This window comes from Hyperolius riggenbachi, chromosome 5 (genome assembly GCF_040937935.1).
Source record: "Hyperolius riggenbachi isolate aHypRig1 chromosome 5, aHypRig1.pri, whole genome shotgun sequence".
Lineage (NCBI taxonomy): Eukaryota > Metazoa > Chordata > Amphibia > Anura > Hyperoliidae > Hyperolius > Hyperolius riggenbachi.
Window position 1 is genome coordinate 307,166,064 of NC_090650.1, and position 17,603 is coordinate 307,183,666.

The window sequence follows — 17,603 nt, forward strand, 5'->3', positions numbered from 1 at the left end:
GAAATTGATAGCTTTGAACATTACCGTAAATGAATTTAAAATCGTTTCTTTACTTGACCCCATCTTAATGTGACGCATTACTTGATGCATCCATAAGTCTAGGGTACGTCCTACACAAGTGGTAGCAGCGGCCGGGCGAAAGTTCGCACATATGGCCGACCAGGTTTTCTTTAAGGCAAATTCAGCTTTCTTGTCTGACTGTTCTTTCAGAAGCCCTAGATCTTCAAAGGATAATTCATTCTCCTTATGTACTTGCGAAAAAGCTGCATCCAGTTTAGGACATTTATCCCACTGTTTACAGTCCTCTTCTGCAAAAGGGAATCTACGCTTAAAACCCCTAGACAAAAAGACCTTATCAGGGTTCTTCCATTGACTGTTAATCAATTGTTTAGTTGAAGCATGTACTGGAAATACCATCGGTTTCTCTCCTTCCATGCCTGCATATAAAGCATCGTGTGCAGACAGAGAAGAAGGAACATCGTCCTTTAAACCTAGAGAATCATAAATTGCTTTTAATAATTCCTCCGTTTCATTAGCAGAAAACCTGAATTTAGATGGTCTATCCTGATCTTTTTCAGATAATTCCTCATCTGAATCACATTCAGAAATCTCATCTGAGTATTCATCCGGCTCAGAATCTGACAATACAGGCCTATCTGACTTAGAGGTTGCCTTTTTATGCACTGATGCGGATGGTAATGGCACCTCTATAGGATTGTCGAACATTGCAGACACAGCCGTTTGATCTTTTGGCAAATCAGCACCAATAGTAGGTGATCGAGCAATAACCCCTGGCGGTTTTATAATAGGTTGTGACACATTATCAACTAAAGGCACTGATGCAGAAGCAGCCGGCACTTGTGTAATGACAACAGGTGTAGGATTAGCAACGGACTGAGCTGCCATTGATTCTCTGAAAACCTTCATTGATTCAGACATTTCTCTACGGACCATTTTGAGAAAATCCTTGTAAGCTACAGCAGATTCCTCATTTAAAACACGAGTTGCACATTGCTGACATAACAGCTTATTCCATGACACTGGCAGCTTCAAATTACAAGAAGGACAGCGTTTTTTGGGCTTAGCAGTGTCTGATGCTTCTGCAGTTGCAGATGAGGCAGAGGCTGACGCTGTCGTGGTCTGAAATACATCAAACAAAATACAGACACTTGTCAAATGCCCTGCCAGTTTACATCAGTATAACACCCAGTGATAGACCTTCCACATAGAAGCCATACACCTAGTAATCCTCCAGCAGCACAACCAGCCAGTGAGTCTCCAGAAAAAACAAAGCCATCACACAAACAACAGTTTTACATGTGAGTATCAAAGATACCTTCGTATCTGGCTTTGACTCCTGTGTCTTAGGTTCTTTGTGAGCCGCCTGCTGGTCCGTGCTCTCCCCAGACGCTGGTTGTGCCTCCATCTTGCGTCCTGCACGAGTGCCAGGACGCGGAGGAAGCTGCGCGCTCTTCAATCCGGCAGGCGGAAGTGACGTCTATACCGGAAGCGGAAGTCCTGATACCGCCATGTTGGATCCTGGCACGCTGCGCCCTCTCAGCCTCCGCTTTCCCCGCAGCGTGCGAACGCCATTCCAGCCGGCGGCGCCTGCCATTTAGAAGCCACTGCAGCCATCTCTCTACCCAGACCATCCACGGAGGCTATAGAGAGAGGTAAGCGGCCAGACACGGATAACACTGCCTAGTGAACACCTCTCTGTCTCCGCAGCACCAACCATCCCTAGCCCCCCAGGCTCTCCAGGATAGCAGCGCAAGGTATAGAGAGACCTGTCCCTGGAACAGGAAACATCCATACTGCCGGATACCTGACAAACTTTTTTTATTTATAGAGAGGCTTGTGGATGTTTCCTGTTTCCTGGGAGGGGCCAAATCTCGATGTATACCTGTCCTGGAGGGTTAATGGAAAAAAGCCCTTGCTGATGCAATGCTATGGGGGATTTTTATAAATTCACATCGCTCAAGTGGGGTCAAACCCTTAGCATTACATTAGTAAGAGCTTTTCAAACCACAAGCGCTTAAAAAAAGCTTAGGAACATACTGCTAGTGGGTTCCAGGCCTAAAAGAACAAAATACTTAAATATATCAATCATACCGGAAGCGTCCTACGAGGTTCTCTATAGACTGAGCCACGCATGTGCAGGATGCTTACAGCCACCTGCATGACAGAGCGTGCACATGCGACTTAAAGAGGAACTCCAGTGAAAATAATGTAATAAAAAAGAGCTTCATTTTTAACAATAATTATATATAAATGATTGTCAGTGTTTGCCCATTGTAAAATCTTTTAAATCCCTGATTTACATTCTGACATTACATGGTGGCATTTTTACTGTTGGCAGGTGATGTAGCTGCTGCATGCTTTTTTGGCAGTTGGAAACGGCTGTAAACAGCCATTTCCCACAATGCAACTAGGTTCACAAACAGGAGTACCACGGTCCTCAGAGTTTTCTGTGGGAGGGGTTTCACCACAATATCAGTCATACAGAGCCACCTGATGGTCTTTTTGTGAAAAGGAATAGATTTCTCATGTAATAGGGGGTATAAGCTAGTGATTGGGATAAAGTTCAATTCTTGGATGGAGTTTCTCTTTAAGCTGAAGTCACCGGATTACCAGAGCCACCAGCGGGACCAGGAAATAGACAAGGATGACGCCGGGAGACCTCGCAGGCTACGGGTGGAAGCCCCAGGTAAGTCCCGATTTCCTTTCTTTTGCACTGCTCAGTATCTCTTTACTTCAGTCAATTGGGAATCATGCTTCAGTAAGTAAATCAAAGATCATACACTATTCCCTCAGTAATTAGGCAACAGCTTATACAGGAATCATACGTCTCACCAGTAGATGAAGCCCATGTAGTGGCTGGTGCTTTTGTGGTAATTCATGTGGGCTCAGAGTAGCATGCAGATAGTGAGCAGGCAACAAGTGGCAGCCAGCCCACCCAATGACCACGTCTCATGGGTCTGACTAACATGACATATGCGCCCACCTACTTTCCACTATAGCCACACAGAATACCACACAGGCCAACAACCTACTATAACTATACTATAAGATTATACTGTAGCTGTAAACACAGACCTAGCAGAAAGATCTACAGGGATTACAGCTATGCTCCTTAACTCTGTGTTTCAACGTCACACCTGAAGCAATTTTCTCACTTGTGTGCCACATAAAACAAATTTAAAAAAAAAAACTTCACTTACAACAACACCCTTTTGCAGCCACCATCAAGCAGCTTACACACACTAAATATTCATTGCCCACACTGAATGATTAAGATTTGGAAAAATCTAGTGTGCGTACAGATGTTAAGGCATGATGAAATGACGATGTTATTATTACCAAAGAGTGACACTCTCCCTCCCTCTCATTTTCCCTGCTTTATAGAACAGAAAAGGCTGATCAGCAGCATGTTTGTACAGGGATCATTCATAAACTACCACCCAAAATGATCACTAATGACCATTTTCTACTAAAGTTATTAATAGAGTGTGCACAGCTTAAAGGGAAAGTCCAAGCAAAAAAAAAAAATGAGTTTCACTTACCTGGGGCTTCTACCAGCCCCATGTAGCCATCCTGTGCCCTCGTAGTCACTTACTGCTGCTCCAGTCTCCCGCTGGCAGCTTTCTGACCTCGGAGGTCAGGGCCACATTGCATACATTTTTACGCATTCCAGCTAGTGCAGGAACAAAAATGTACGCGTTGCACCACTAACACGTAAAAATGTATGTGTTAATGTTCCTGCACTAGCGGGAATGTGTAAAAATGTACGCAATTCGGCCCTGACCTCCGAGGTCAGAAAGCTGCCAGCGGGGGACTGGAGCAGCAGTGAGTGACTACAAGGGCACAGGATGGCTGCATGGGGCTGGTAGAAGCCCCAGGTAAGTGAAACTCATTTTTTTTTTTTGCTTGGACCTTCCCTTTAACAATACTGATCAAAAGTTTAATAACGCCGAAGAAGTAACTTCATGGCAGGGACTGCTTGAAGTTCAGTTCACCATTTACTGGGAGAGAAATACAATCATTCATATGTGCGCTGTCCTGAATGACCATACACTGCAGCACATTACATTGAAATGAATCAGCTAATTGAGAAGAGACTTGCAAATCTACAACCCTGCAGATGCCTCATATATTACTTTTGTGTTTCATTACTTCAATTAAGCTCTGATAATTATTATTTATTATTATTTATTGTATTTATAAAGCGCCAACATATTACGCAGCGCTGCACAATAGATAAATGGGTTAACATACAGGTAGAACATACGGAAACTTACAACAAAACAAGATCATGCAAATGATTTGATAACAATACAGTGTCATAGGTCAAGATAGAGACTGTTCGAGTCTACAAGAAGGGTGGTTGTGAGTAAGATTGCATAATCAAGCTGGATACATTAGGGAGGAGGGCCCTGCCAGAGGCTTACAATCTAAAGGGTGGGGTGGAGACAATAGGTGCGTCTTTTGAGAGGGGGTCTAACAGAACATATTATGATGCTGGTGTAGGGGGGTATGCGAGCGTGAAGAGGTGAGTCTTGAGAGCTTGTTTGAAGGTGTTAAAGGTGGGGGCGAGTCTGACGGCTGGTGGGAGAGGGTTCCAGAGAGTAGGGGCAGCCCTGGTGAAGTCCTGCAATCGTGCGTGTGACTGAGTTATGCGTGGTGTGACTAGGCGCAGGTCATTGGAGGATCGGAGTGGGCGGGCTGGTATGTGACTGTGGACCAGATCAGAGATGTAGGTCGGGCAGGTCTTGTGCACTGATTTATAGGCCAAGCACAGGATTTTGAAATTGATCCTAAAGCTGATGGGGAGCCAGTGTAGTGCTTTACACAGCGGAGTTGTAGAGGCGCTGCGGTGAGAAGAATGTATCAGTCTGGCTGCCGCATTCACTACCAATTTAAGTGGGTCAGTACGGTTAGAGGGGAGGCCGGATAAAAGAGAATTGCAGTAGTCTAGGCGGGAGATGACAAGGGCATGGATAAGGAGTTTAGTGGTGTCAGGGGACAGGTAGGAGCAGATCTTGGAGATGTTGCGGAGGTGGAAGTTGCAGGATCTGGCAATACCTTGGATGTGGGCTGTAAAGTAAAGTTCAGAGTCCAGAGTAACGCCTAGACAGCGGGCTTGGGAGGTAGGGTGGATAGTAGTATTTTCAATAGTGACGTGCAGATCTGGGAGGGGTGCAGCTGTGCGGGGTGGGAATATTAGAAGCTCAGTCTTGTCCAAATTAAGCTTCAGGTACCTGGCAGCCATCCAGGAGGAAATGGATGTGAGGCAGGCAGAGACTTTGTCCATGGTAGAGGAGGAGAGATCTGGGGTGTGGAGATATATCTGGGTGTCGTCGGCATACAGGTGATAATTCGAAACCCATGGAGGAGATGATTTTGCCAATTGAGGCAGTATAGAGTGAGAACAGGAGTGGTCCTAGGGCGGAACCTTGAGAAACACCAACTGAGAGGGGTGTAGGAGTGGATGAGGAGCCACTGAAAAATGTTGTGAAGGAGCGGTTGGAGAGGTAGGAGGAGATCCAGGCTAAGGCTAGGTCCTGAATGCCCATTAGCTGCAGGGAGTGGAGGAGGAGGGAGTGGTCGACAGTGTCAAATGCCGAGGAGAGGTCCAGGAGGAGCAGGATGGGGTATTTACCTTCGGCTTTGGCAAGGGCAAGGTCGTTTACCACTTAAGTGAGGGCTGTTTCTGTAGAATGGGCTGTGCGAAAACCAGACTGCAGGGGATCAAGAAGGGAGTTGGAGTTAAGGAAGTTGGTCAGGCGTTGGTGGGCCAGGCGTTCAAGAATTTTTGAGGCAAAAGGGAGGAGAGAGATTGGGCGGTAGTTGGATGGCAGAGCAGGGTCAAGTGAAGATTTCTTTAGCAGGGGAAGCAAAGTGGCCTGTTTGAATATGGAGGGGAAGATGCCGGTGGAGAAGGAGAGGTTGAACAGATGGGTGAGGACAGGAGCCAGATCAGAAAAATGTGGGCGCAGAGAATCAGATGGGACCGGATCTAGGGGGCAGGAAAAGTTGCCAGCAGCTGGTTGACTTCCTCCACCGTGACAGGATTGAAGGAGGTAAGGGAGGAGAAAGAGGCAGGAGAGTCAGATGTGGTGGGGAGGCGGGGGCGATAGAGTGGAGGAGAGAAATATCCCTCCGGATGGTTGTAATTTTGTTGATAAAGTAGTTTGATAGGTCAGTGGCTGAGAGGGTGGAGGTTGGGGGGGGGGGGGGGAGGTGTGGGGTTAAGTAGGGCATTGAAGGTAGCAAAAAGACGACGTGGGTTGGAGGCTTGGGTAGCGATCAAGTGAGTGATAAGCTGCCTTAAAGCTATTCTCATGCCCCAGGTTACAGAGGAGTCACCATGTGGTCCATTTGATAACATTTAACAGACTATTTGTTCCAGTAAGCATTTTTCTCCAACAGACTTACCAATACAATAAAGTACATACCTGCCTTTGAATATTCTGAAGCTGCGCTGTCATAGTCTGGTTTCCACTTTAGAAAACTAGTTTTTAAGCTGAGACAAAAACAAAAGTTAAAAGTACACCAGGAACATAAAAATAATAACATTTGCAATACAAAAACGAATATAAACCAGAGCAAAGCTGAAAGTAAAAGTTCACCATTGTTTTGCTCCCAGTAGTACTGCAGAAAGTAAATGACAGTCAGGATCTGTTATACCATAATTCACACACATATTCTCACATAAACAGAGATGATGACAGTGGCCTCAATTCACGGAGCATTATCAAACGTTTATCAAACACTTTATCAAACATTTGATAATTTACCTCATGGGTAAAATCTCATTTTGAATTTACTAAGGTGTTATATATTTGTTGAACGTTTTATCGGTAAAACATTCGATAAATATATAACACCTTAGTGAATTTAAAATGAGATTTTACCCATGAGGTAAATTATCAAATGTTTGATAAAGTGTTTGATAATGCTCCGTGAATTGAGGCCACTATGATAATTATATCCAAACGTAACACATGCAATGTTTTAAAAATTCTTATGTACACCTTAAAGAAGTACTGTAGGGGGAAAAAAAAAAAAAGAGTTTAACTTACCTGGGGCTTCTAATGGTCCCCCAAAGACGGCCTGTGCAGCCACTCACCGATGCTCCAGTCCCCGCCTCCGGTTTACTTTCGGAATTCGCAACTTTAAAGTCAGAAAACCACTGCACCTGTGCAGCCGTGCCCTCCCTCCCACTGACCTCACCAGGAGTGTATCGCGCAGGTCCAGTATGGTCTGCACCTGCGCAGTATGCTGCTGGTGACAGCAGAGCGAGGACACAGCCATGCAGGAACAGTGGTTTTCCGACTTTAGAGTCGGAAATTCCAGAAGTGGACTGGAGGCGGGGCCGGAGCATCGGTGAGTGGCTGCGCGGGCACAGGCCGCCTGTAGGGGTCCATTAGAAGCCCCAGGTAAGTTCAACTCTTTTCCCCCCGACCCCCTACAGTATTCCTTTAAGTAAGTTAAGGTGTAGATGAAGTGATAGGTGACATGATGAAACAAACATGGGAATGTACAGTGTCAATTCTAAGAACTTATCTGTGGTCACTTTTTATCTCCCCCACCCATTTTAAAGGTTAATAAACTAGTGCTTTATCTGAACAACTAAACTGCAGGTAGCTCTGTTGAAAAGCCAAAGCACTTGCATCTGGCAGAACACCTGATAATAGGATAGTGAAGAAAAGTTCAAAAAGGTCATTACTTCTGTTTGGGCATTTAAGTGTACCTGCTACAAAAACATAAATAAAAAAAAAAGTGCCCCTAGGGACCCATGAAAAAAAACCCCAAACAAACAAAAAAAAAACAAAGACCAAAGAGCTTGTCGACAGCTTGCGGAGGCGCACTAGCAGCATCCCTTCAGCTTCCTCTGGAAGAAGCTGGGCAGGATCGGGTCCCTCATACTGCACAGGCACGAGTCGCCTACATAATAACACAGACCTGATCATGCTCAGCTATTTCCACTGGAGCCCGAGCAGGACAGTGCTAGTGCACAGGGTCCAGAGTCTTCCCCGTCCCAAAGCAAGTTTCAGTTTTTTCCCTTTAAAAAGTCCCAGATTTACTTTAAGGGTCCTTTTGTAGCTTCGGTAGCAATGCATTTTGGAACAATCACGCAGCAGCCAAAAAGTCGCATTGCGCATTATAGCTGCAGTGCGACCAAAGGAAACAAAATGAACACGCAACTTCCCTTGCACTTCTGGGAGTCACAGGGTAACATACTGCAGCTTGTGCGTTACTTCTGCGGTGCCTGGAGCACTTCCATCCCATCGCACCACAGGGAGTGTCTCATTAACTTTAATGGACACTGCAATGAGCTGCGGCATGGGGAGAGTACCGCGACGTAACATGGTAAGTGTAAAAGGGGCCTATAAATGAACCAGATTTTACATCACACTGACATGGCTGGTGTTTGCAGTTCAAAGTTAGAATTGTAGCTGTAAAATAAATAAGAATATGACAATACAGAAAAAGGTAAATTCACAAATTAGGCTACGTTAACAGTTGTATACCTGCAAAAGTTACATGACACCTTAAACGTGCGGTGCGATGCAAGCATTGAAGGATAAAGTACATACAAGGTATGCTTCACTGCACCTGTTAATGTGCACATTATATAGGTAGAGAAAAAAAACTTTCTGTAAAAATAATACCTTTTAATGGCTAACTGATAGAGTTAAATAATGCAAGCTTTCTGGGATCTAGTCCCCTTCTTCAGGCATATTTCCAGATGTTAGCTGAAGTAAAACACTGATGCAGGTAAATAGTAAACACAAAGATGACAGTTGTGCACATTATGCAATACCACACTGTATGCACCACGTTATGCTGACGAAGCTCACCGAATGTGAACGTACCATTACAATAGAATTGCATTGCGTTAGCGATTATATTGTGCACTGCAACGCCCCTCTGTAAACATAGTCTTACTACTACTTGTACAGTTACCTCATGTTTGGAGGTTTTTTTTAGCTCAGGGCTGCTTTATGAAAAACGCCGTTTTTAAGAACTATGGGAACTGAAATTAGCAGTGGCAGAACTGGAACTTTGAATGGGACTAATCAGATTAAAAAGCCAATGACTGACTGACAGCTTGATTAATTAACCATTAGCTTCCATACTGGATTTGCCTCATGTAAATCTATGAATCAGTCACCACTTATTAAGGTGCCTGTATAGAAAAAGAAACTGTTGAACTTTAAGTAACCCTAAAATACTGACAGCAGAGCTGACAGCGGGGCAACAGACATGACTGGACAGACACCAAAGGAGCCCACGGACTACAGGAAGTATAAAGCCTTTTGATAATGTCTCAGGTACACTTTCAAAATGCCATCTCCAATTCTCACACCCACTTGTCAGATTGTACGAAGCGCTGCATTTTGACACTGGCGGCAGGCGGTGTCCTCAATACTATACTGTGCCTAAGTGCTTAGAATCAGGGCACTCGGTAGTAGATGTGTCAGTAGTTGCAGACAGTGGTATTAAATTTGGGAAGTAATGGTGCAATGGGAATACGATTAGCAAGTGGACTTCTATGGGTAAGAAGAAGGAAGGGTAGTGTTATGTGTAGGGGTAGGAATGTTAGTGTTAGAACTAGCAGCAGTGAGCAGGTTTAGCAGTAGTGAGTAGCAGGAGTAGAAGGTTTTGTGTACTTGTAGTGGCAGTGACTAGCTGTTGTAGGAGGGATAGTGCTATAGGCACAGCAGTAGTAGGAAGGATAGTGTTAAAGGGGAACTGATGAGAGAGGTATATGGAGGCTGCCATGTTTATTTCCTTTTAAGCAATGCCAGTTGCCTGGCAGCCCTGCTGATCCTCTGCCTCTAATACTATTAGCCATAACCCCTGAACAAGCATGCAGCAGATCAGGTGTTTCAGACTTTAAAGTCAGATCTGACAAGACTAGCTGGATGCTTGTTTCTGGTGTTATTCAGATTCTACTGCAGAGAAATAGACCAGCAGTGTTGCCAGGCAACTGGTATTGATTAAAAGGAAATAAATATGGCAGCCTCTGCATACCTCTTACTTCAGTTCCCCTTTAAAGGGAACCTAAACTGAGAAGGATATGGATTTTTCCTTTTAAAATAATACCAGTTGCCTGGCTCTCCTGCTGATCCTGTGTCTCTAATGCTTTTAGCCACAGCCCCTGAACAAGCATGCAGATCAGGTGCTCTGACTGAAGTCAGACTGGATTAGCTGCATGCTTGTTTCAGGTGTGTGATTCAGCCACTACTGGAGCTAAATAGATCAGCAGGGCTGCCAGGCAACTGGTATTGTTTAAAAAGGAAACATCCATATCCCTCTCAGTTTAGGTTCCCTTTAAGGCCTCTTGCACACTGCAAGTGATTCCAATTCAGATTCTGCTTTTTAAGCAGTTTTTACATCCGATTCAGATTCCGATTTGCAGTGTGCAGGGAGCAATCTGCAAATCGGAATCTGAATCGGATGTAAAAACTGATTAAAAAGCGGAATCTGAATCGGAATCACTTGCAGTGTGCAAGAGGCCTAAGTCAGGTTTCTACTGTGGTGCCACATCCCTTTCCAGTGCAGATACTCATCCAAATCACTATAGCCATATCATGCAAGCCTATGGGGATTTGAATGCGTTGTGCAGAAAACTGCAGTAGGCAGCATCATTTTAATTCACTACACGCGATTCGGATACAGTCTATTGATTTCAATAGGCTACGTTTCTGCATTAGCATTTGCATTCAACAAACAACTGCGATTTGACTGACGTGGAAACAGCCCTAAGTCATGGCAGCAGTAGTAAGGATAGGGTAAAGCCTGGTACACACTTTCAATTATGATTGGCCAATCACTTACCAATTTTACCACCTCCATGGGTTACCTACACAATCTCCTCATAGTATTCACTATCTGTTGATCCTCATACTATGTGGAGGTAATAAAACTGGTCAATTGTGATTGGCCAATCATAACTGAAAGCGTGTACCAGGCTTTAGGCACAGTATTGGTAACTAGCACTAGTAGGATGGATAGTGTTAGACACAGCAATAGTAACTAGCGATATCAGGAGGAGTTGATACAGTTATCACCAGAGATGGTCAATGAGATGTAAATAATTCCAAGTAGGCACAGCAATAATAACTAGCGATCATAGAAGAGAGAGTGCAAGGCGTAGCAGCAGTAGGAGGGATACTGCAAGGTTTAGCAACAGTAGGAGGGTCAGTAGGAGGTTTAGTATGAGTGAGGGAATTATGTAGCCTATCAATAGTATAATATTGGTAATACAAATTTACCGATAATACAATGGTCTGCCGCTTATGCCAAACTCACTAGCTTGGCAACTAAATGTACGCCAGATTGTATTTTCTCTAAATGGTTAGACTGGAGCAGGCATGGGCAAACGTGGCCCTCCAGCTGTTAAGGAACACAATGCATTGCAGGTGTCTTACAGCCACAGTCATGACTCAAAGGCAAATGCATTGTGGGACTTGTAGTTCCTTAACAGCTGGAGGGCCAAGTTTGCCCATGCCTGGACTAGAGGAACCCTGCAAATAACCTTTGGATCTCAAGGAACCCCTGCATTTATTTTGCAGGAGGCATGGTCTTTAAAAGTATGTGTGGTTGTTCATTTCACTACCTCCTATTACACTGCCACTCAATATACTGTCCATTGAGCCCACAATTTAGTGCTTCTTGTTACAGTACTACCTATTATAGTGTGCTCTATTATACTTCCCCCACGATGGGGGAAAATGCCAAGGAACCCCTGCAGAGTCCTCAGGGAACCCTGGGGTTCCAGGGAACCCTGGTTGAGAACGCCTGGGTTAGGTGATGGTAATGCAGAAAGCACAGTGTTCTCCCCAGGCTCTTTTAGCCGAGTGCTCCACCTGGCTAGTTTTAGTAACCACCTGGCTGTCATCGGCTCACCTCCTGAGTCCTATGCTGTAAGCAGAGTTGCTCACAGAAGCACTGGCCCTGCATTCTCATCTCACCCGGCTACTTTTTCATGCCACCGGGCTACTATTTCATGCCACCCGGCTGGAAAAAAATATTCTGGGGAGAACACTGCAGCAGTGTTATGTATCAGTATGTAACAGATTTATGAGTTAATAATTACTTGACACCATGATTACTTATTCAAGAGGTTAATTTGCTCCAGAAATCTGATTAACCTCGTGCAAAATCCCTACCCAGTTCCTTCACATAAAAAAGAAAGTCAAATCCTAATCGCATCTCTATTCTATCTTCTAGCCATATGTAAGGGAGTGACAGCTAAACACCACAGTACAGGGATTATTATCAGAGCGCTTCCTTATTGAGCCTCAGAATACAGTGCAGGACACAACAGCTATACAAACACCAAAGTAAATACAGATCAGCCGACCCTTCCCACTTTCCTTACTATTTTTCTGCCTTTGCCAGATGCTCCAGCGCTTCATTGATCTTCTGAGCCGCCATGACAGCTCTGGTAATAATATGAGACGTCAGCTAGGGGGAGGGACCACACCTGGGATGGACAACGTTTCACTACCGCATTCCTGAAGATTTAACGACTTCTGAATGGTAGAGGAACGAGTGTATTATAGCAACATACGAGCTATTCCGCGATGTAATTTGCAGCCATTTCATTGGAGACAGCGCGGCCCGCAGAGCGTTCAGCCTCCGAGAAAATGGCCACAACGCTATAACTCTATCCGCAGCCTACCTAGACATTCTGTGTCGGCCTCTAGCGGGGACGGAGCACAATGTATTGTAGGGATGGTGTCTCCAGCGGGAACCATTTTCTTGGAGCTATAAATTGATGATTTTTTACATAATATAATACATATAAAACAATACACAGTATATGGTTCAAAATATTATCATATTTATACTAAAGCATATAACTACAAAGCTTACTTCCACTCATTTATCAATCTGAAATAAAAAAAAGTTATGGCTGCTAATAGTGCTATTGGTTGGTGCACTGTTGATAGACTGGCGGGGCTTAATAACCATTAGAAATGGTCAGTGAGATGCTGGTACTGTAACTCCAAGTTGATGCAGAATTATGCAAATATATGCAGCTTGGAAAGGGACCAATCAAAGCCCATCTCTTTGATGAATTCAATTCTAGATCCAATTCTAGATACATATTTGCATAATAAATTGCCTGATTCTGTATGAATTATTGATCCCTATTAGCCACTTCCCTAACGCAGTATAAACGGCAGCCCATCCTGGACATTTTTTCCTTCATTTTTTTGCTTCTAGTGGGATTTTTTTCCCCACAATCATACCTTTACATAGTTTATTATTGGATGCACTGTGTTAGTATCATTTTTTTTTTATAGCCAAGCACCATTTATATACACTGGTGAGTAACAAAGAGGTTGAATTCAAAGTGCGTAACAAGATTCTCATTCCATTACAAATATCACATCTCATACCCAATAGATATGGATAGCCATCTGACTGAATCCCTGTATTATCCAGTTCTTTCCTTGTGGGCAACAATGTTTGCTATATTTTTAAAGCAGCTTCGAGATGAAAAACTAACTATAACAATTAACTTGTCTATATATCTTATCTAAAGTTTAGATAGTTTACACAGCATATCTAGCTGCAAACAGCTTCAAAAGTTTATGATTATTTATTCCTGTGATACAATGAGGGCAGCCATGTTCTGTTTGTCACATTGTCACAGGCTGAGGGCTGGAGATGCTATCACCTTGCCTGCATGGCCGGATTTACCATAAGGCACTGTAGGCACGTGCCTACAGGCGCCTGATGAATGATGGAAAGGTGGCCCGTTCCCCTCCCTGAGCGCCTCCCTCCCTCTTTCCCTATGCAGAGTCCCTAGCAGAGCGTAATTGAGAGGTTACTCGTCCAGATCTTGGCATTCCACTGATGAGATCTCTCTTCAGTCTGAGACACCTAATGCTAAGGGATACCTGTAGCTATAGGCAAGGGAAGTAAGGGAGAAGTGACCACTGGGACAGCCAGCACACTTGTGGTGCAGCTCGGCCAGAGTTTGTAGGTTCATAGAGGGCAAAATCTAAGGTGCCAGGACATATGTGCCTATAGTCTCCTGTGATGTAAATCCAGGCCTGCTTGCCTGTGTGTAAATTCAGTCCCCTCTCCTCCTCCCTCCTCCCCTCTGCCTCTGAAATCAATGGTAGTAACCTCCTCCTCCTGCCCAGACTGAGCTCCCATAAGCCCTTGCTACAGTGCCAAGGCACAAAAGGAGCTGTGGGTGAGGCTTGTTTAGTGTATAGGGAATTAGAGTATTAAAACAAAATAAAAAAGTATTTGACTTGAGGAATGCCCTATAAACTATATGAAAGGAACACAATTATGCAATGAGTAAAATTTTATCTCGGATCCACTTTAAAAACTGTTGTCTGCCATCTGACACAGGGTATCAGGATTCAAATCTCAGGTCTTGCTGTTCAGTAAGTCAGCACCTATTCTGTAGGAGACCTTGGGTAAGACTCCCTAACACTGCTACTGCCTATAGAATGTGCCATAGTGGTGGCAGCTCTTGTGCTTTGAGTCTGCCAGGAGAAAAGCGTAATATAAATGTTAGTTGTATTGACTTGTAGTAAGATGTTCCTTTTAGACGTACTGATGGGCAATTGCCCTAGCTTTTGGTAACCTTTTTCTATACACATCACTTTATCAGTTATGGTTGAGCTAACTATATAATTATGGGCAGCATAGTGACGGAGTGTATAACAGTCTTGCTTTGCAGTGCTAGGATCCAAGGTTAGGCTGGGCTCATACTGAATCAGTTGCTGTCAGATATAATGCAACTGACAACTGATATGAAGGAATTTGCCATGTTTCCCTATGCAAGCAAGCGCAAGCACTTACAAAAGGCTTAGAAAATAGCTGCTAGTGGGTCCCAGGCCTAAGAGTCATTTTGTTTTCAGCACCTGTTATAGGTGTAGTGAGTAAGGTACTCTTTGCAGTGAATGTAAGGGCCCTTTTGCACTGTGTAAGTTCCATTGCAATAACATTGCAACGCAACAGAGACAAAGGGCTTGATTCAGTAACGGTAGCACAGCCTAACAGCGAGTTAGCTACTGTTACGCACGCTAGTGAAACACTGTGATTGAATGAGGGCTCCATGCACGCTATGCGCGCTAGCGGCAGCGTAGCCTGCATAATCAGGCTCAGTCAGGGGAGTGGGTACTCAGCGCATGCTATGAGCGTTAGTAATTTACGCCCGCTCTCCCTGCAAATAATGAGTGCTCCACTCATCCTGCCCTGAGCCCCTGCGGGTCCAATCACTTTAATGGACATTATCCCCGCACTTTGTTTGGCCCAATTGGTTGCGCTATCGTTAATGAATCAAGCCCATAAAGTTGTACCACGTGGTAGTGTTGCAGTGTGACCATTCAGTGAAACATACAGTCAGAGCCGGGACAAGGTCCTCCAGCACCCAAGGCTGAGACACCAAAGTGCGCCCCAACATCCCTCCCACCCCAGCTGTCACACATTGATTGCTATTAGACTAAGAGGGCCACAGGGCCCACAACCTCCCCAACACCCTAATATCTAGTTATCTGGCTTGCAGTCACTGATATGTATCCCCTTTTCTTATTTCTTTCTGCTTCATACACAATTAGGAATGACAGCTGAATGAATTGTGCGCCCCCTCCTACACTGCGCCCTGAGGCTGGAGCCTCTCCAGCCTATGCCTCGGCCCAGCCCTGCATACAGTACAATGAAAGTATGCCTCACTCCTACTGTAAATGAATGCATTGCCCTGTTACTGCACAGCATGTTGTGCATTACTGTGTCTGAACCCACCACATTCAATGTGAAAGCCTCATAGAAATATCATTGCATTACATTATGAGTAAAAGGACCCTTAATCAAAAGTGGCTTGGTCTAAGAGCGCTTGCCATTCAAATTTTCTCCATGCAATTGGAAAGGGAATGAAGATGTCAGCCTTCACATTCTCTGGTTCCTGGTAATACTTATAGTATTTTCTAAGTGGTACTTGCAATTCTACATTATGTCACTAGGTGTCAGTACATCTCCCTAAATTCTAGAGTAGTAAGTAAAAATGCTGATCTACACAGATGGGGATTAATAGGAGTGTTAAAAGAATACTGTAGGGGTCGGGGGGGGGGGGGGGGGGGGTGGCGGAAATGAGTTGAACTTACCTGAGGCTTCTAATGGTCCCCCACAGACATCCTGTGCCCACGTAGCCACTCACTGATGCTCCGGTCCCCGCCTCCGGTTCACTTCTGGAATTTCAGACTTTAAAGTCTGAAAACCACTGTGCCTGCGTTGCCATGTCCTCGCTCCCGCTGAAGTCACCAGGAGCGTACTGCGTAGGCACAGACCATACTGGGCCTGCGCAGTACGCTCCTGGTGACATCAGCTGGCGCAGTGGTTTTCAGACATTAAAGTCTGAAATTCTAGAAGTGAGCCAGAGGTGGAGCCGGAGCATTGGTGAGTAGCTGCGTGGGCACAGGATGTCTGCGGGGTACCATTACAAGCCTCGGGTAAGTTCAACTCATTTCCCCCCCGACCCCCTACAGTAGTCCTTTAACCTCCTTGCCGGTTATCCCGAGCTCAGCTCAGGGTAACCTGCGCAGGAGGATTTCTCAGGCCCCGCTGGGCCGATTTGCATAATTTTTTTTTATTACATGCAGCTAGCACTTTGCTAGCTGCTTGTAACATCCGATCGCCGCCGCCGATCCGCCGCTACCCGCCGCGCCACCCCCCTCCAGATCCCTTGCGCAGCCTGGCCAATCAGTGCCAGGCAGCGCTGAGGGGCGGATCGGGATTCCCTCTGACGTCCTAAAATCCATGACGTTGGTGACGTCATCCCGCCCCGTCGCCATGGCGACCAGGGAAGCCTAGCAGGAAATCCCGTTCTGTACGGGATTTCCTGCTTACTCTGATCGCCGGAGGCGATCGGAGTGGCTGCGGAGATACCGCTGCTCAGCGGCTATCATGTAGCGAGCCCTGGGCTCGCTACATGATTTAAAAAAACCGTTTAAAAATTTAAAAAAAGTGCTGCGCTGCCCCCTTGCCGTGGGAATTAGACCGGCAAGGGGGCTAAAGAAATAATAAAAGCTTCCAGCCCTATTCAGATCATGGGTAGACTGATGAAATTTCAGATGATGGGTCTGTTTATAAAAGGGGCAAGTGGCATGATTCATCAAAAATAAAACACTTTTTTTGTTTTAGACCACTTGTCAGTCAGCACGTCACTTTTGCAAACACACTTTTCTATTATATTATATCATATTATTTTAATGCAGATCACAATAGCTATCTAAGGCCCGGTTCACATTAGCGGTGGCTATCCGGAATAGCCGTGCCGGAGCCGCACCGCATGCTGGCCGGACGAAACGGACGCACGGCATAGCAATGTAAGTCTATGCCAGGGTTCACATGTGTCCGTTTCGTCCGGACCGGAGCCGGACCGGATCCGGACTCCGGTGTCCGTTCCAACATGCGCTATTTTTTGGTCCGGCTCCTCCGGCAGCCGTATCCGGGGCGGAGCCGGACTGCACCATCCGGCCAATGGAAACCAATGAGAACCGGAGAGCGCACAACACACTGGCAAAAAATCCGGATGTTCTACCCCACTTCCTATGAGGATT

The 17,603-nt window shown here is 45.2% G+C and overlaps 1 protein-coding gene and 1 long non-coding RNA gene across 2 annotated transcripts in view; one reads left to right on the forward strand and one right to left on the reverse strand.

Moving 5' to 3' along the window:
• NAPG (NSF attachment protein gamma) overlaps positions 1-12,670 on the reverse strand; it is a 45,760-nt gene extending 33,090 nt beyond the window's left edge. Inside the window, exons 1-2 of the mRNA XM_068237165.1 lie at positions 12,395-12,670; positions 6,456-6,523 (exon numbers count right to left, since the gene is read on the reverse strand). Coding sequence (XP_068093266.1) covers positions 6,456-6,523; positions 12,395-12,450 — 124 coding nt within the window. The 5' untranslated portion in view covers positions 12,451-12,670. The remainder of the gene's footprint in view (positions 1-6,455; positions 6,524-12,394) is intronic.
• Positions 2,438-17,603, forward strand: part of LOC137518816 (uncharacterized) — a 102,807-nt gene continuing 87,641 nt past the window's right edge. Inside the window, exon 1 of the long non-coding RNA XR_011020899.1 lies at positions 2,438-2,707. This is a non-coding gene — a long non-coding RNA (uncharacterized lncRNA). The remainder of the gene's footprint in view (positions 2,708-17,603) is intronic.